Here is a 19,479-nt window from a genome sequence, read left to right on the forward strand (position 1 = left end):
CACGCTGCACCTGAAGGTCTGGACACCAGCTAGGAAGCCCAGCCTGTTGGCAAGTACGACCCTCGTCACTTGGAAGGCTACTTTAGTTATCCCTTCCGAGGCATGTAGCCTCTTAGAACTTAAACAGAATAACACCAATATATAATTACTTCCCATATAATTATTATACATATAAGAAACCTATTAATACTAATTAATGGTTATAGGTATTATAGATTAATAAGATAGAAAAGGCAACCCTATAAGGATTTCCTTAACTTAAAAATCATATCCTCCTTGTTAGTAAGCGTTATATAGCAATAATTGCTTCTTTAGGCCTCCTTATATTATTAAACTCCTTAAGTAAATATTACAAAGATTAAATAAATTAAGTAGCATTCCTTATAATATCCATATATATATTTATCGCCATTTAGGAGATATATGTTTATTATGCATAAGACTTTATTAAAAACAAACCCATTTTTAAATCCTTTTTAAGACTTAATAAAACTTAATAAAGCTTTATTTTATTAAATGGATAAAGCTTATAATTATTATAACTGCTAAATAAATAAAGCTCGTAATTATTATAATTACTAAAGTTAATGCAATGCTATATTATAAGCAAGCGTAAGTTATGCATTATGCTTTTGGCTAATATAAAAGGACTTAATAATGAGAAAAAGCCCTAGCTTTTAAGGCTTAAAGGAATTAATAACTTTTTCCTTTTAATAATCATAACTTGCTTATTATTAAATTACCATTATTAACTTGCTCTTAAATATTATTTATTTTATTAATAGCTTACTCCTTATAATATTTATCATAAAAACCTATAAGCATAGCTAATAATGCTAAGGAGCTATTAGCTTTTATTAAAGGGTATATAATTAATAAAATGCTTGCTTAAACTTTAATTAACTTAGCCTATTATGAATATATTAACTTAAAATTATAGTTTATAGCCTTTGCATAAGGAGCATTAATAAAATACTTAGTTACCTACTTAGCAAGTACTTTAGTAAGTTATATATAATAAAATCTTTATAATAATAACCTTTTCATTACTTACCGCAAGGATTATATAATGTAAATATAAGTAATATTTAAAGCATTGCTAAATTCTTGCTAATAATGCTTAAAAGTCTTTCTTTAGATATAAGGTATTTACATAGAATGCAATAATTAACCTATGGTATTATAATTAGTTATTATAGCTTAAGCTAAGGAAAGATTAAAATGGATTGATAATAAGCTTTGCAATATTCTATTAGCCTTGGAATTAAGCATAAATAAATATTGCATATAACTTTAAAGATAGTAATTATAAGCATAGCCCTTATAAGCATTATAAGTAGGCTTTAAATAATAATAATCACCAAAAGGATAGTTTCCAAGGTAATATTTATTACTATCATTAGCTTTAAGCATATAATTATAAAACTTAAACTTAGTAATACAATTTATTAAAAATTAATATAGCTAGCAAGGCTTATTATTATTAATGAAAAGATAAAGATAAAGCTTATATTAAAAATATATATTATACTTAATATAACCTTAGGCTGCCTTAGGAATATTTTCGCTAAATAAAAAGTATAACCTATATAAAATTCTTTCCTTATAATATATTTTTAATAAATACTTAAATTTAGTAAAGTTAATATAGTTTATAAAAACCTTTAATAATTTTCATAAGTATATTAAGGACTTATATAACTTATTAAATAATAAGATAAAGATATTTTTTAATATTTATTATTATATTAAAATTCAGTTAAGTTAATTTTATGCGGTTTTTCCTTAAATGCTTAAAGACTAAGCCAAGGCCTATTATCTTTATTTTATAAATTAAACTAATATATTTATAATAACATATCTTAAAATTAAGATGCATTTTAATATAAACCTTAATTATTAATATTATTATATAAATTAAATAATAATAATATTTATAAAAATAAAAATATAAAATTTAAATAAAAACTTATATAAGGTTTTATATTTAATACTTAATAAGCTATAACTTTGCTAATAAGCATTAAGTTAAGATTATGCTAAAAAGGATAACTTAAGAATAATGGTAATTAAAGCTTATAAAGAAGTTCTTAAGCTAAAAATAGCTCTTTTTAAGCTAACTTAATTATGCAAAAAGTTATTTTTAAACTTAAGATTTATAATAAAAACATAGCTTAGCTATATAATTATAATTTATATTATAAATAAAGTTTTAAATTAATATTATATTAATTATAAATATAATAGCTAAAAGCTAAGGAAAAGATAATAATTATAATCTTAAGCGTTTTAAGGAAATTAAAGGTTTAGCTAATTAAACTTAAGCTATTTAAACTTTAAGTAGTTAAAATCCTATAATATTAATTATAAAGCTTAAAGTAATAATACTTACAAAGGAGAAGGAGAATAACCTTAAAAGAAAAGATATTATGTTTATAAAAAGGAGAAATGCTAATTAACTAAATATTTAATTAATAAGCAATATTTAGCAAAAAAAAGCTATTTAATATAATATAAATATAAAGGTTATAATAATAACTTTAATACTTTTTTAAATAAATTTAAGGAATATAAAATAAATAATAAAGATAAATTTTATAAATATAAAGATAAATAAAATTAAGATAATAATTATAATGGTAATACCTATATTATAAAGATAGAACCTAATAAGAAGGTTTATTATATAAATATTAATTTCTTAACTAATAAAGCATTTATATATTAAATTATAAAAGATAATGTTTTTTAAATAAAAATAATTATTACAGCTAGTTAATTTATTTTAAAGAATAAATATAATTAAACTTATTTTTAAGGAATTTTGCTAAATATAAAAGCATTATTAATATTCATAGCTAAATATAAGCAATTTCTTATACTATAATAAAAAGACTTAAAGTATTAAATTAATATAATTACTGTAAGAAAAGCTAAAGTTAAATTTAATAATAAAATAGTTATTAATTTGCTTGGCATAATGGAAATTTCTACCTTAGTTAATTATATTAACTTTCATATTGTTTAAATATAAACCCCATTCTTGCTTTACCTAGCAAATATAAATAAACTCTAAATATATTATAATAATATTATAAATAAAATAATTTCCTTTAATAATATAACTATTATATTAATATTTAAAAAATAGGGTTACTTATGGTTTTTCTTAAATTAAATTATTAATGCTATATATTTCTTTTTAAAAATAAAAATAAGGAAACTTTACTATTGCTTTAAATATCTATTAATAAATTAATTATATTAAATGCTTAAAAAAGCCGGTAATTTAAATATTAATAAATAAGTAATGATAAAGATTAAGAAGATATATTATTATTATTAAATAAGCGGACTTGCGTTTAGGCGTTTTAAGTTTATATTATATAATAATTATGAATTTAATTATAAAATCTTAGTTAATGTAATATATTTAAGCGGATATTTAGTTCTTTATATTATAAATTAGGCTATTGCTTTTTAAGGAGTAAAATTCTTAAAATTTATATTTATAAAAACTGCATAGTAAATACTATAAATGCTTTAAATTAATATATATTAAGAATTACTAAATATTATTAAATATAATGCAGAAATGAACTTTATATTTTTGGAATTCTGTTTAAAGGTATGGATAATGGGAATTAAATGTAAATAAGTCCTTATAAAGGTATATTAGTTTATTAGGAAAGTTAAGAGATATTATTAAGCCCTTAAATAAGCATATAAAATTTTATATATTAAATTATATAATAGCATAAATAATAATGTTATCTTATAAATAGCTATAAAAGCTATTAATAATATTGCTAGATTAGATAAATTAATTCTTATGCTCCTAATCTTTAGCGCCTACCCATGAGTGTTGCATAAGTTACTATTATTATTATTAATATAAAAGTAAGTAAAAGCTATTTTAAAGGCTATAAAGATGCTATAAAAAACTATGGCTAAATGGTAAGTATAAGATATATTAAATACTAAGGTTAAACCTATCTTTAATATAGAATATTTGCTATAATATAAGGTTTGTATGTAAAGAAAAAGAAAGGGATAAAAGGGTTTATATAAGGTTATTGCTATGGATGGCTATAATATAACCTTGGATATATTAAATAAAGCCGTGATATTTAAGTTAACGGTTATTTAATTATATTATTAAGATAATAATAAGAAAATGCAATCCTTATAAGCAGAAAACCTAGCTATAAAACCTTAAATGTAACCTATTATATAATTACCATTATTAAAGATAAAAGACTGCATTATTATATTATATATTTTAAAGAAAGAAAATGAAAATTATAATTTAGTAATTAAATTAAGATAAGATAGAGTTATTATAATATTAAGCTTACTATTTAAAGAGTTTAATAAAATGAAAATTAATAACCTTATTGCTAAAGGTATCTTTTAAATTAAGAAATAATTAATAAAGCAATATAGTAAATATTATTTTTTTAAATCCTATATAATATAAGAGGTAAAAGGTAAAATTATAAAACTTTATAAAAAATCTTAATTTATTATTTAAGGTTATAATAATAATAAAAAGAAATTAATTTTAATATAAAGCCTAATTATTTAAAAAATAAGCTAATAAATAATCCTTACACTTACTCTTTTATTAATTTAAGAAAAAAGCATAATTTTTATACTTTAAAATATTACTTAAGCTTACCCTTAAGTAAAGTTTAAATTATATAAAATAATCCTTGCAAAGCTATTAAAAAAACTAAAGAATAAATACCCTTTAGGCATAATTATCTATATTATTTAATCTTTATATAGCATAGCAAAATCCAGCATTTACTAATTTAATATATACTAGAAATATTATTAATAAAAGCTTAAGATGAACTGCTTTATATATAATCCTTACTTAATAATTATAAAGCTTGCATAATCCTTTAAAATAATAAGCATATAAATAAATAATATATTAATTTTATTTATGCTAAAATTTTAAGATAAGGAGAAGATTAAGATAAAAGCTATAAAACTATAAGGAAAATTAAAATAAAAGCTAATGCTTAAAAACTTAATAAATTATAATAAGGCTTATATAATTATAAATATTATTAGCTTAATTACTATTTAATAAAAAGAATAAGCTAATAAACTTGCCCTTATTAATGCAATAATTAAAAACGCTCCCTAAAGATACCTTAAATAAAGAGCTTACAAAGTATACATAGCTTTAATTTATTAATTAAAAGCTTTATATAATCTTTTAATAGTTATATAAATATAAAACCTAAAGGCAGGAAATTATAAGAGCCTAAATATGCAATTATTATAATAAATAAATAATGCTATATAAGGAATTAAGTATATACCTTTGGATTTTAAAATAATAAAACTTTTTATATTTATAAATAAATTATTTATAAATAATTAAAACTTAATATCTTAACTTAAATATATTATTATCCTTATAAATAAAACTTATAAAGAAATCAAGGGATTTATAATAATAAGCAATATTTTTTATTAATTATTAATAAAGTATAAATATATTACTTAAAGCATATTAATAAGTAAAATTTATAATATAATAAATAAAGTAAATATTAAAATCTCTTTAGTTATAATAATTAAAATAGCTATAAGATAACTCTTATTGCTAAATATACCCTTAATTATTTATATAAACTTATATAGCCTATATAAATACCTTATAAAGTTAAGAATAATAAAGGAAAAGCACCTTATAATTAATATTATATTATTATGAAAATTATATAAAATAAGAAAGATTATTAAAATAAGGTAAATAAATAGGAAAGATAACTCTGCTAATGCAATAATAAAACTAACTTTAAATACCGTATTATAAAAGCTTATTAATAATAATAAGCTTTGCATATAGGTAAATGGGTTGGTTAAAAGACTTAAAGTAGCCCCTTTCTGCTAAAAAAAGAGTAATTTACTGCTAGCACCCTTTTCCTTTTAATTTCGCCACCGCTAGTTACAAAACCTTATATCTTTTAAACTTAAACCCTTAATATAAACTTTAACCTTCTATACTTTAACTAAAACCTTTTTAATATCTTATTATATATAAAAATAACTTTATAATTATTAATATTATTAATAATTATTATTTTAAAGTTAACCTTATTATTATTATTACCTTTTGCTGCTATTTATTAGCGAAACGTTAAAACTAACTTTTATTAAATTTATTTACAACTTATTAACTTTTCTTATAATTAAAAAAAAAAATAAACCAATAATTATTATATAATAATCATAAAGTTTTATACTATAAATATTTATTTTAATTGCTAAATTCCTATAAAATCTTTTTTCTTTTTATTATAATGGAGAATATTAATGATAACTTATAAAAATTATTTAATATTTTTATTAATATACCTTATAAGGATAATAATGGCAAGCAAAATTATTTAGCGAATATTGCATTTACTTCCCGCGCTAAGGATATACTTAATATAATTATTGCTATAGCTGCCATTAACATAGCTAGCATTAAAGGTAGCCTTATTGCAACTCTTAATTAAAATTAAGATTTTCTTGCAAATATTATAATTATAACTCCAATTAATAAAATAAGCTTTGCAATTATAACCTTAATTAATAAAATAAATATTGCAATTATAACCTTAATTAATAAAATGAATATTACAATTATATTCTTATTAAGCGATAAAATAAAAATTGGAATTATTATTAAGGCTGCAAAAAGGGCTAAAATTGCCTTAATTAATAAGAATAAAAATAAGTTTATTAATCTTATTAGTTTTTATAATAAGGTTATTGCTAATAATGCTTATTTAATGAATATTAATAAGGATATTAATAATAATAATTCTTATTTGCTTGCTTATTTAATAAATATTAATAAGGATATTAATAATAATAACTCTTATTTGCTTAATACTAATGGTAATTTAATTATTACTAATGATAAAGATAATTAAAACTAAGCTAATAAGATCTTAATAAAGATTGTAAAAACCGCCTTTAACTTTACTTTTATGCTAGATATTAAAAAGAGCAAGCTGCTTATTAAGGTTAACTTTTATAAAATTATTAAAATTAATAAGCTAAAGGTTATGGCTATAGCTTAAGCTAAGATACTTTTCTTAAATAATGCTATTATAATAACTATTATTTAAATTATTAATAACTTTTAATATTAAGATAAGTAAATATCTTTTAATAATATAATTAAAAAGCTATGCATTTATATTAAAAGTATTAAAACTCTTAATATAAAATTATATAACATTTTTAATAATAAAAACTACTAAGGCAACCATTATCTTAAATATTAAATTATTGCAATCTTTGCAATAAATAACTTAATAAGAGTTTTAATTTTAAGTATCTTTTATATATATTAAATTAGAAAAATTTAGTTATTAAAGGATTAAATTACTATACTAACCTAGCTTTAAAACTTTTTATATTAAATTATTAATAAGCATATATAAGGCCTATATATAAAAGGACTTATTAAGAAATATGCGCTATTACCTAAGCAACCTAAGCAAAAAATAATTATTAAGAAAATTAAAAAGAATAATAAAAAGTAAGAAAAGGATTTAATGGATAATTAGGTTGCTTGTAATGCTTAATTTTAAAAGGATAAAAAGTAGCTAAAGGAAAATAATTTAAAATAATACTAAATGCATTTTAATAATAAAAGTAAGGATAGAAATAATAATATTTATATTATAAAGATATATAATAAAAATAAATATAAGCTAAAGGGTTTAGCATTAACTTTGCAAGCATTAACTTTCCTTATAAAAAAGAAATTTAAGACTAAAGCCTTTATATAAAAGTTAATAATCTTTATAAAAAAGCAACCTTAAAAGCTAAGTATTAAAAATAATAAGTATAATATTTAAGAAATAATATAATAATAAAGGTTATAAGTTTAAAGGGTAATATAATAATAAGGGTTATTAAGACTTGCTTTAAAACTTATAAGTTATAATTTTAAGCCTTTTTAATAATGCTTTCTTATAATAAAGGTTATATATACTTAATATATAATAAATTATGATTTTAAAGCTAATTATAATAAGGATTATATATACTTATTAAAAGAAGAGAAAAACTATAAGTATTGGTAAGTACGACCCTTGTTACTTAAAAGGCTACTTTAGTTATCCCCTCCGGGGCACGTAGCCTCTTAGAACTTAGACAGAACAATATTAATACACGATTGCTTCCTATATGATTATCATACGTACAAGAGACCTACCAACACAGCCGGTCTTCTTTGGTAAGCACGCGAGGCTGAACAACTCCCACAGAAACCTGCGACCAGGGTCTTGTATGACATGCCCGCCGCGCTCAAACACGTATCCCATGAATATCGTGTATAGCTTCGCGAGTTCCGCTGGATCCCATTTGTCCTCCAACCCGAGCGCTCTGGTTTCAGTCCTGTCCTCAGCAAAACCGAGGACTCCGAAGACGCGATCTTGGGCTTCAGTACACTGCTGTGGCATTGTGGTCTTGTAGACGGCATTCAGAAGTGGATCCAAAGTTTCGGGGGTCAAGCTCTGTGGGGCGGGGGAAGGAATAGGTGTGACAACTGATGAGGTCGGCGATAGTATATTGCTGATCTCCGCGAACCATGTCGATGCTGAGACTGTTCGCCACGTTTTGTAGCGATCAATTAAGACAGCCCAACGCCGCCTCCATCTGTTGCGCAGAGCTACTGTGGTAGCAGACGCTTCCCGCAATGACGATGTTTGCTGAGGTTCTGTACCAGGGATATCGTTAAGAACACCGCGGAGAACGATGAATCTGGCGGTGTTCGACAACCTCGCAATGTCAACATTACGCTCGGCGCCTTCCTTTTGCAAGGCTTTGACACCCGGCCCCAAGTTGTGAATATTGCCCGAGAAAACACCCTTCATGAACCCTACGGAAATTCTCGAGCGTGTCGAAATCAAGCATGCTGTCGCCGACAAGAGCCACCACGGACTGTGCCAGAGCGAGCTCTTGCACAATCCACAGTCTGGTGTACCAATCATGGAACATAATGTCGCTGAGGACTTTCCAGACCGGTGAGGACGCGGCCGGCATGGTCATGTTTGAGAAATCCGGCTCGGGCTGGCGGGAGTCCATCATGTACTCAAATGTGGCCTCACCGACCTGGGTGAGCAAAGGAAGCAAGGCGATGGCCGCATCATTATGATCTGCCCCGTGGCCAGGTCCGAGCCACACAACGACCTGTCTTGCGAAGCGGTAGACATTGCCCATGCGGCTGATGTGTTCCGACTTCTCATCCTCGTCCGACTGGTTGATGCAGACCGCATCGATCCAGATCCGACGTGGCGAGGAGCCTGCCTGCTGGAGTCGCCTGGCCAGGCAGCGAAGGGCGTCATGCAGATTCCTACGAACCACGAGGGTCCGGCCATTGCAGATGATGGGAAAACCTTCGTCTGGCTTGCCCCAGGTGTATGAGAGGGCGTCATAGTCGCAAGGTGCTCCAGCCTTGCCCTTGCCCTTGTTGCTTAGGAGTCGTGCTGACTTCAGCTTCCATGTCAGCCCCCTAGGATCGCCAGGCTGGGGAATCAAAGCCGGATCTCACCGCTCTTGAGCGGAGAGTATTTGAAAGGTCGCCGTTCCGTCGACATTGTAAGGATGTGTAACGTGAGAACAAGAACCTTGTCAAAGATAGACCACGAAAGAGGAGAGCTCTGGAACGCCGTTTTTCCTATGCACCGCAACACATCTACATATAATGGCATCGATTTGCGGCTCAGCTTGAATGGCTAAAGTGCGAGCGGCGGAGACGAATTGACAGGCCTCTCGCCGAATGTTGACGGGCGCCCAGGGCGCCTATGCAGGTCCAGTGCTGCGCCGCCGTGTATCATTGGTTGCTAGATGTATACTGGTTGCATATTCCGCTTGAAGCCGCTTCGAACCAAGTTTCGAGTCTACCGTAGTCGGTGTCGTATGGCCACACAACACTTGCTTCGTAGCGCAATGCAGCAGCTCGGGAAATATAGCGCTGAGAGGGTGGGCTAATTGTTTGAGCCCATTGCTGCAGCTGCCACTGTGTTGTATTTAGCCGACATCCTGTACCAAGCATTTGCGGAGCTCTTGAGAGGTGGACCCAGGTGCTAATAGTTGGACAAAAGTCGCAGATAAAGCACACCCAAAGAGCAAATCACTATGAAATGCAATGAATGTTTTGATACACAGTATCGTGTGTTCTCTCTGGATTTCCCTGTGAAGAACAGAACAAGATTTAAAAACTTCACTTCACTGATCATGTAAAATATATGTCATGAAGGCTCCATAAACTGTTGAGAACTTTTCAGTTCAGGACGGTGCTTCTAGACACATGACTGGAAATGCTCGGAATATTTGTGCAGCAATGTGTATCTGACGGCATTTGATTAATTATTCTCTCACAGAATAATTAGTGATTGATCATAAAAATATAGTCTCCAGGCTCAACAATTATTATTTTAATAATATCTTATGCAGAGCTAGATTAGCTAGCTTTACCTGGTAATATGATAGACATGAGGGTTTCTTGAGTCTCTTTACACACTGTGGTCAATACATAGTTGGGCAAAAAGTACCCTTAGCCGAGGAACTCACCCAGATACTCAATGTCTTTTCATCTTTATTCTCCTTCCTAAGCAAGATTCCACCGCGCGGACTTCTATGCGGACTTCCATGCGGCCTTCGAAAATATTGAGCACATGAAACCACCAACGTTATACTGCAACTCTCCCACAAATATCTAGCGACACGTAATTAGGCGCCGTCCTTTGACGACGGTCCTCATTGACACGTGCCCCAAAAACACGATGATTCCCACCCTGGAAGACCGCGTCTGAAAATGTTGGTCGCTAAGATCCGTAGCAGGAGAGCACTACGAAAATGGCAGGATAGGTATCTCAGCCAGTATCATGGTGGCCCCAGCTCCAAGGCTGAGACAGCAAAACTGTTGTTATGTACCACCAGCAATCCACGATCCCTGCCCATAGGTGACCGCTAGAAGACGGTTATCCATCGCCTGAGATCGTGGAACAATGGTTTTTTGTCGGAGATGCTGGGTCGACTGGAATATTTCTCTTCGTCCGGGTGGTGTTGGACCGCCTGGTCTGGGACCAACGGGCAAGAGGAACTGTGGCCCTGCAGCGGCTTCCGCTCCCGGGCCGATTCGATGAACAGCTGCAAATTCGCCGCATGTATCATGGGATCGAAGATCTCCTTCAGCACGACTGTGCGAGTTGTCTGGTGTGACGCAATCTCGAGATTGAGTTCGGGCTGGTAAAAGCACGAGACTGTCTCTTGATCCGTTCCCTCGGCGGGAAAACGGCTCCGCAGTCATTGCCGGTACCACGAAAAGGCCACCCCGTGACGGCGTTCGCGTGGAACTCCCCTGATTTGAGTCAAATAGTAGAGCTTGTCCTGCCTAGACGTCTGACGGGCGACACTGCAGTGCTCATCGGAGCTGACAAAGGCATCGCCGTAGGGGAGGAACCGTCGGCACCAATGCCACGAAAGGGGCTGGTAACGATTCAGGCCTGCATGCAGTGAGGGCATTTCGAACAGCTCGCGGGCCGTAGATCAGAGTTTTGATCTGACAGGAAATTACCCAGCACCGACAAACAACGCCCTTGATATCAACAAATGACCCGGCAAAACATGGCTCAACTGTCTCAACCCATCACGCTGACAGCTAAGAAGCGCCTTAGACAATAGCCGTCAGCAGCATGATCAGAATCGTCGGGAATTACCCACCAGGCCTCCTTAGGACCGAAAGACGTTAACAGTGAGCAGAATTCCATGTACCACCGAGAGATGCTTGTTTGAGGATAGCGAACGTAGATCTCGTATTGCCTCCTCTCAGCGGAGGGAACCCCAGGATCAAATCCTCGGCGGTGATCAATCCTGAGCTGCATGGTCTTCACAATGACTACGTTGCGTGGACCGGGGACACCAAAGACCTCAATCACTTCAAGGATTGAGCAGCATCGATTGGCATGTTGCATATCCGCTGCGGGGTGTCGTCTTGGGTATGCATGAAGCGGCCATGTTGGCAGGCAGCGACGCGTAGCCTTCCGCTGTCCCGAGATGGATCTTCGAGTTGGTTAATGAGCTCACGCGGTAATTGGCTGGATGCTTAAAAACTGGGCCATGGACAGTTTCCGTGACGTCTTTTCGGGAAGCCCAGGCTCTGGTGCCATCCCTTTGATTCGACAGACAGACGGCCCAGTTAAAAAGAACATAGGGGTGGTGTTGTGAGGCTGAAAAGAAGGTTACGGCATTGGCTGTCAAGGTGGTGAAGAAGCAAGTGTCATGTCATGGCTGCAGGAGCACTCCGCCAGCGGGAGCCAGCAGCGTAGGGCGCGGCAAGTCGGGTCTGCAGGGTCCCACAGATTTGAGCGCTGGGCATGTCGAAAGTGGCTCCGGAGGGTAAGGGATGAGGCAATCTGGTCTGACACTATGAGTTGTTGCCGGCATGGGCGGAGGCTGGCCGTGGAGGCGAGCGAGGGAACTCGATCCGGACCCCGATTTAGCACAGATGGCCATGAAGTATGGAAATGGCATGAGCGCATGGTTCGACGTGTGTTTCCAGCACGTGTTTGGACCAGGCTGAGTTGCGTGACGGGGGAAAAGTTTTCATGGTCCGATTCGTAGGCCCAAAGCTTGGCCGCAAGGACCGCAGGGGCCGCAATGGGGAACCTGGGCTCTGGAAACATGGACAAACAGGTCGAGGCTGAAGATGGCCATTGTGGTGATACGTGTGATGCTTGTGCGGCCACTCGGCTGATTACAGCGAGAATAATGCCAACGCCGGGGGCCGAAATCGCCAAGGCTAGTCTGGCCGGCTCGTCACCCATCTGGTTCCTCCGGACAGGACGAGGTGGCACCGGGCGAGCTGTCAAGGTCGATTTCTCATCTGGGGCAGCGGCGTACGGAGCTGGACAGAGAGGCCATCAGGGTGTGAAGGGCGCGTCGGCCATACTCATGCTGACTCCAGCGCTATTTGAGCACCATCTGAGTCAGGCACTTCGAAGCAAGCTTCTACTGGAATGCTTGGATGTTTGGATGGTGCAGCTCAATGCCCGGCCGAGACAGGCTGGAGTGTCTCGGACAGACGACCGTTGCGCGGTGAGATCAAATTAGCAGCAGTCATGGTCTGCTATGTTCTATCATCGGTCCGCCTTTCGGGCATGGAGTGGGCAGGCCGTGGTACTGTGCCTCGTACAGTAGGTATGACGGCGTGGATGAGCGATTTTCGGGACGACAGCCCGGAGTCCACGGCCAGTTCGAAGCTTCCTACGCCTTGTCCGATACAGGGGCGAAGTAAAGATGACTTGTGCGACAGCCGCCAAGCTCATGTTGTGTTTTGTCATGGGTGTTTGGATTCCATCATGCTCGAGCCTAGGTAATGCTGATCAGGTTAACCGGGCTCCGCGACATCTCCCGCTGGCTACCGGGGAGAGGTGGAGGCTGTAGCCGGGCAGTGGATGGATTGGAAGCTGGCTGGCTGCCAAATGGCGTGGCGTGCAGATAGCTTCGAGCAGGATCCGGAAGAGCGCCAGAGACTGAGGCGGCGGGACGGACAAGCTCGGGCCAGCAGAGGCAGGGGGAGCTCTCTGTGGATGCTTGGCCGTGGTGGGATGATTTCAGAAAGCAAGGTGGGGGGCCCTTGTACACTACAGGTTCATGGAGGGGGAGGGGGAGTTGGAGGGGCAGCAGTGCTCCCTGACTCCCAGGCCCCCCCTGGCCCGGTGCCTCTGCTGACATACGTAGGGGCCTCGACGCTGGGACGACAAAGTACCTGCACGGAGGAGCATCGTCACCAGACTGTTGACATCGCACCGAGCCGTCAGCTATCTCACCGTGGGCGTAGGCAACCCACACCAGATAGCTGAAGAGAGATATTTTCAAGATAGTCACCTGTCTGCCCACTCATGTAAGGGGGGCTGGCCTCCATCATCAGCCGTCAGTTGCGTGCGTGAGCCTCCTTCATCAAAAAAATTGCCCCGCCAACGCCTCGCAAGGCCCCGTCCTGAGTCGGAGCTCTCCAGAGCAGAGGCCCAAGAGGCCCAGACGCCGCCCGAGCTTGCGGGCGTAGGTGTGTGGTTTTGCTGGGTACCTGCCCAGATGTGAGCTGTTACGCCCAGCCAATTGCCGTCGTCCCTTTCCCCTCCTGCGACTGATGTTGAGCCTTTAAATCTCTGCCCACTCCCTCCTCCTCAACGTCCTTTTCTGTCCCTTCTCTCCTCTCTCCATTCCTCAACGAAGCATCATCAAGCAATCCTAAGACCCTACCATCTCACTGCCCAACGACAACTCCAGCCCACCGCCTCCCCCAGAACAATCAGTCAAAATGGTCGTCAAGGTTGGCATCAACGGATTTGGCCGTATCGGCCGTATCGTCTTCCGCAACGCGATCGAGCACAATGACGTCGATATCGTTGCTGTCAATGACCCCTTCATTGAGCCCACCTACGCTGTGAGTAGACTTGCGTCTTGACCACCTCCCTAGCTCTGCCGCCAACTCCTCTATCGCGGCCGTACCACGGTGTATGGGGACAGTATCGAGCAAACAAGGCTGACAATGTTACCCCTCACCCCACCAGGCCTACATGCTCAAGTACGACTCCTCCCACGGAAACTTCAAGGGTGAGGTTAAGGTCAACGGCTCCGACCTGACCGTCAACGGCAAGACCGTCAAGTTCTACACCGAGCGTGACCCCGCCGCCATCCCCTGGAGCGAGACCGGCGCCACCTACGTCGTCGAGTCCACCGGTGTCTTCACCACCACCGAGAAGGCCAAGGCTCACTTGAAGGGTGGTGCCAAGAAGGTCATCATCTCTGCCCCCTCCGCCGATGCCCCCATGTACGTGATGGGTGTCAACGAGGACGCCTACGACGGCAGCGCCGACGTCATCTCCAACGCCTCCTGCACCACCAACTGCCTGGCCCCCCTGGCCAAGGTCGTCAACGACAAGTTCGGCATCATTGAGGGTCTCATGACCACCGTCCACTCCTACACTGCCACCCAGAAGACCGTCGACGGTCCCTCGGCCAAGGACTGGCGTGGAGGCCGTGGCGCCGCCCAGAACATTATCCCCTCCTCCACCGGCGCCGCCAAGGCCGTCGGCAAGGTCATCCCCTCGCTCAACGGCAAGCTCACCGGCATGTCCATGCGTGTGCCCACCGCCAACGTCTCCGTTGTCGACTTGACCGTCCGTATCGAGAAGGCTGCTTCCTACGAGGAGATCAAGCAGGCCATCAAGGCCGCCGCTGAGGGTCCCCTGAAGGGTAAGTTCCTCCCGCCGACACGAGTTGTTGGCCCCCTGGTCCGAGAGGAGTCACAATGCTAACACGGTATAATCAGGCTACCTCGCCTACACCGAGGACGACGTTGTCTCCTCCGACCTGAACGGTCACCCCGCCTCGTCCATCTTCGACGCCAAGGCCGGTATCTCGCTCAACAACAACTTCGTCAAGCTGGTCTCCTGGTACGACAACGAGTGGGGATACTCCCGCCGTGTCCTGGACCTCATCGTCCACGCCGCCAAGGTTGACGGCTCCAAGTAAATTGGCCAGCCTCTCAGCTCCGTGCAAGTTGGTGTGAAAAATTAGAGTCGACCACAGGCAGGATGCGGTCAGAACCGCGCAAGAAGGGAAGTTCCGCACCGGACGTGCAGGATGATCCCGAACCGGAACCAAAAAGAGCCTGATATGATTTGGAAGCATTAAAAGTCGGTAACGTCCAACGGCTGCTGCGGTCATTGGAAGGGTAATGGAGTCGGTCCATTAGACAGTGGTAGTGATTTAGTAGCTACGCAACTGCAGAAAATGAAAAACAAAAAATAAGATCAAGTCAAAGACCTCAAGTAACGTGACATTCACTTGCTGGCATGTGTTATTTTCGGAATGCTTTCCATTATTACGGTCTATGAGGTGCATAATGATGGTTCTCCTGCCTTCCAACGCGTTTCGAAGCCAACGGTTGCTTCTTGCTTCTGCAATCGAGCCAGGCGAGGGATATCCCTTCCATATTGGTCTGCCGGACCAAATACGCCAGTTCTCATCGGTCTTATAGACTCAAGCTTCCTTCTTGAGTCATTGTCTTCAAGTTGCTCGAAAAGCCGAATGTGATATGGCGGTAGTAACGGCGTGGATGGACCAGAGTAGGCAGGGAGGCGGGCGGGCAGATCAAGGGTGTAAGTAATCGTATCGTATCATATCGTACAGCGAGCGCGAAGCAGGCAGCCCTTCCTTCTGTATGTAATCTCCGTACGCCGTATGTGTCCACGTGAGAGGGCGCTCAGACTGAAAGAAGAGGTGCAAAGAGGCCGAGTTCACGTAAAACTGATCCATCCAGTCTCAGTTCGGCACGTCCTCGCCTGCAAATGGCAGCCTGGGAAGGGACTGCCCGGTCTTGCAAAGGTGTTTCCTTCATCCTTCGTCGTGAGACCCATATTACTAGAATGCAGCACCGCCCACGCCTTCCCCGGCGATGGTCCTGAGAGAGTTCTCACTCAGGTCGCTCTTGAGCTCGAAACTCTTGGACTCGCGCTCGAGCTTCTCCCACATGCGAAGGCTCTTGCGTAGCTTCTCGTCCTTGACCTTCAGCTCCTCACGGATGCGCTCTTCCTCCTCCTTCAGGCGGCGGTGGTGAGCCTCGAGATCCTTGGTCACACCGGTCATCATTGGCGTTGAGGCCGGTTCGAGCTTGCCGCCGGGGACTATGTGCGGCATCGAAGAAATGAGGTTCTGCGCGAGGGTCTGGCGCTGACCTCCTTGAGCAGCAGGGCCAGTCGGTGGGTTGAAAGGTTTCGAGGAGATGGAAGGAGACGGCGCGGGCGTATCCCTAGATGAGAATGATGCGCGCGGGCCAGTGGGGACACTGCTGGGACCAGTAGGAGGGGTCGCTGGTGACGCGGCCGGCGCCGGTGCGAAATGCGGTCGGGAGGCTGGAGTGCCCCATCCTCCTCCTCGGCCGCGAGAGCTGAAGCTGTTGCCCCTTGGGGGGCCATAGCCACGAGGACCTGAGGGAGGGACCGTTGGGCTGGGGGTATCTGCGCGCGAGGAGTACGACGGGGCCGGCGTAGATCTCAGGGCAGCAGGCGTCGCATGGGGCGTGCTGAAGTTTCTTGTGGCGCTGGGACCAGTGGGAGGGGCCCTCAGGGCTGCTGGACCACGAGGCGGCGACTTGGCGCGCTGTGGTGACTTGAGGGGCGTCTGGAAGGGCTCTGCCGCGGCTCTGGGTGTCGACGTCCGAGCAGGCACCGGGATAGAATTGGCGCCGCTCAGGCCAGCTGGGGAACGTGAAACGGGCGAACGTGGTCGAGAACGGATGTCAAGGCCGCGCGAGCCAGGGCGGGGCGATGAGATGCGCGAGCGGGAGTTTGAGCGCGATGTGATGGCTGAGGGGATGACGACCTCTCGCTCTCTGACAGGGGAGCGCTGCCTGTAACTCGAGCTCGGGCCATATCGATCATCGCGACGATCTGGGCGATCTGGGGAACGCGATCGAGGTCGGTACGATCTGTCGCCGCGAGGTCCAGCTGGAGGAGAGCGCCGAAAAGGAGACCTGGGGCGGTCGCGGCGGTCGCGGTCAAACGGGGATCGTGACCTTCTTCTGTGAGGTGGCCGCCATTGTAAGTATCTGTCGTACTCCGGTTCGTTGTACCAGTCGTAGTACGAATCGTCATGCCTCCTTCGCCGTGACATGATGATTGTCGTCGGGGTTGGTGATGATGTGGAACGAAGTGGATCGAAGGAGGGGAGGGGACAGATGGTGGAGCTCACCTAGCGTCTCTGTTGTCAAAGTCACGGCGTGGGGACCGTGCTCTGTCTGGAAACCTATCATCCCGCCTCGGTGCAGGCGAGTAGCGTGGTGGAGACCGCCGGGGGCTCGAGGTGAAGGGCGCCTGACTGGACTCCTGGCCCGGCCGCGGCTGCTGTCCCGTCGTCGCCAACTCTCGCCACCGCCAACAGCGTCACGGCCTCGGTCTGGTCCCCTGTACCGATCGGCACTTCTGGAACGGCGCCGCGGGGACCTGCCTGGAACGTAACTATCGCTTGTGACCGGGGGTGGTGTTCTCGGTCGGAGGTCTCTGTCCCTATCTCTGTCTCTGTCTCTGTCTCGATCCCTGTCCCTATCTCTCAGTGGGCTCCGGCCCCCTTCGCGGTGACCGGTCTCTGGTGTTGCTGCTGCCGCTGTTAAAGGGCCTGTATGATTCCCCGGCCCCATATCGGACCACCTCTCCGTCATCGTACCTGGGTGCAATCGAATCAGTCTCATGACGAGTAGGCGGCGTCTCGATGTTCGGAAAGAGGAGTAGCGGGCTCGATGGCGCGTAAATAGGAGATGAGCGAGGCGGAGTTGGTGTCCCCCGGAGACGAGTGCCAGTTGGGGTGTGAGTGGGTATTGGAGGAGAGTAGGTGAGGTCAGGCGGACCCCAAATGGGTGAGTCGTCAACCGCGAGCGGTCCCGACGGCTCGCACTTCAGAGAGGAGGTATTAATGGCGGCCTCGTCGTCCTCGTCGTCCTCGTCCCCGTCACCTGACCCAAACACGTTCACCGTAATCTCTGCATCCCCGTTGGCGGTTGGGGGGTCGAGGGGGCCAGCCAGCAGAGACATCGGCATGGAGCCGTTGGTAAAAGGAGGGTGAGGCTGAGGCTGAGGCTGAGGAGGAGGAGGAGAAGCGAAGGGGGGAGAGGATGAAGGGGAGAGAAGGTTGCTGATGCGCGTACGCGCACGAATGCTCTCGGCGGAAGCCATTTCGACGATAGTCTTCTCGTCGAGTATGTCGTTCACAGAAAGGCGAACACGATGCGAGAGGCTCACTATGCCACTCGAAGAAAGAACTCGAGACTACCTCAAGTCCAGTGTGCGGGTGGGTTTATATCCCCCGAGGCCATTTCTCCCAATTTCTCATCGTCCGCGCCAATGCCTATTCTCCTAGGAAATATTGCATTGTTCCATCCCATTCCAACTTTGGGTGAGAGGGCCCTATTGTCCGTCACGAGACACTATAGGCAGCGAGAGCCCGCAGGCTAGGGCAGGGCAGAGGCCATGAAAATTGAAAACAATACATCGCAAATGAAAACCACAATAGCACTTTTACTAACCTTCTGCTTGGGGCTGGCCGGTCCCGATCCATAATGGTCCCGTAGCTTCCCGCAGTCGTCCAGGTGCTTGAGATGGGTCCAACGGAGGTTCCAGTCCGGCCGGCAAACCGGTCAGTACATGCACGGTAGGCCTAGAAGCTATGCCTTTCGAAAGGGTAGGTCTCAAGTGTGATGGACGAGTGCTGGGAGGATGGACGGGTGGGGCGTCACGTTGGGTACATCGATCTTGGGCGGTCCTGGTTGAATGATCAATCTGCGAAACTGAGCGACGATGGTTGGTAGTCAGTCAGGCTGCCCCATGGAAATTTGGCCCCTGGCGGCGGGCTTATCTTATCGATAAGAATGTTCTCGATAAGCTTCTT

The 19,479-nt window shown here is 40.6% G+C and overlaps 4 protein-coding genes across 4 annotated transcripts; 1 reads left to right on the plus strand and 3 right to left on the minus strand.

Annotated features, from left to right (window-relative positions):
* Positions 1 to 8,170: 8,170 nt before the first annotated feature.
* Positions 8,171 to 9,626, minus strand: INS49_011608 (uncharacterized protein; the record flags this gene model as incomplete). The annotated part of the gene is made up of 4 exons (XM_043172321.1): positions 8,171 to 8,176; positions 8,232 to 8,632; positions 8,913 to 9,515; positions 9,581 to 9,626. The coding sequence occupies 4 exons, from the start codon at positions 9,624 to 9,626 to the stop codon at positions 8,171 to 8,173; spliced, it is 1,056 nt and encodes a 351-aa protein (XP_043024066.1).
* A 4,727-nt stretch (positions 9,627 to 14,353) lies between these two features.
* Positions 14,354 to 15,570, plus strand: INS49_011609 (uncharacterized protein; the record flags this gene model as incomplete). Its single annotated transcript, XM_043172322.1, has 3 exons — positions 14,354 to 14,479; positions 14,607 to 15,291; positions 15,368 to 15,570. 3 exons carry the CDS (start codon positions 14,354 to 14,356, stop codon positions 15,568 to 15,570), a joined length of 1,014 nt encoding a protein of 337 aa, XP_043024067.1.
* Positions 15,571 to 16,461: 891 nt separating this feature from the next.
* INS49_011610 (uncharacterized protein) lies at positions 16,462 to 17,712 on the minus strand (the record flags this gene model as incomplete). Its single annotated transcript, XM_043172323.1, has 2 exons — positions 16,462 to 17,449; positions 17,657 to 17,712. 2 exons carry the CDS (start codon positions 17,710 to 17,712, stop codon positions 16,462 to 16,464), a joined length of 1,044 nt encoding a protein of 347 aa, XP_043024068.1.
* A 428-nt stretch (positions 17,713 to 18,140) lies between these two features.
* Positions 18,141 to 18,767, minus strand: INS49_011611 (uncharacterized protein; the record flags this gene model as incomplete). The annotated part of the gene is made up of 1 exon (XM_043172324.1): positions 18,141 to 18,767. One exon carries the CDS (start codon positions 18,765 to 18,767, stop codon positions 18,141 to 18,143), a length of 627 nt encoding a protein of 208 aa, XP_043024069.1.
* Positions 18,768 to 19,479: the final 712 nt, after the last annotated feature.

This window comes from Diaporthe citri (assembly GCF_014595645.1).
Source record: "Diaporthe citri strain NFHF-8-4 chromosome Unknown scaffold_5, whole genome shotgun sequence".
In the NCBI taxonomy this organism is placed as follows: domain Eukaryota; kingdom Fungi; phylum Ascomycota; class Sordariomycetes; order Diaporthales; family Diaporthaceae; genus Diaporthe; species Diaporthe citri.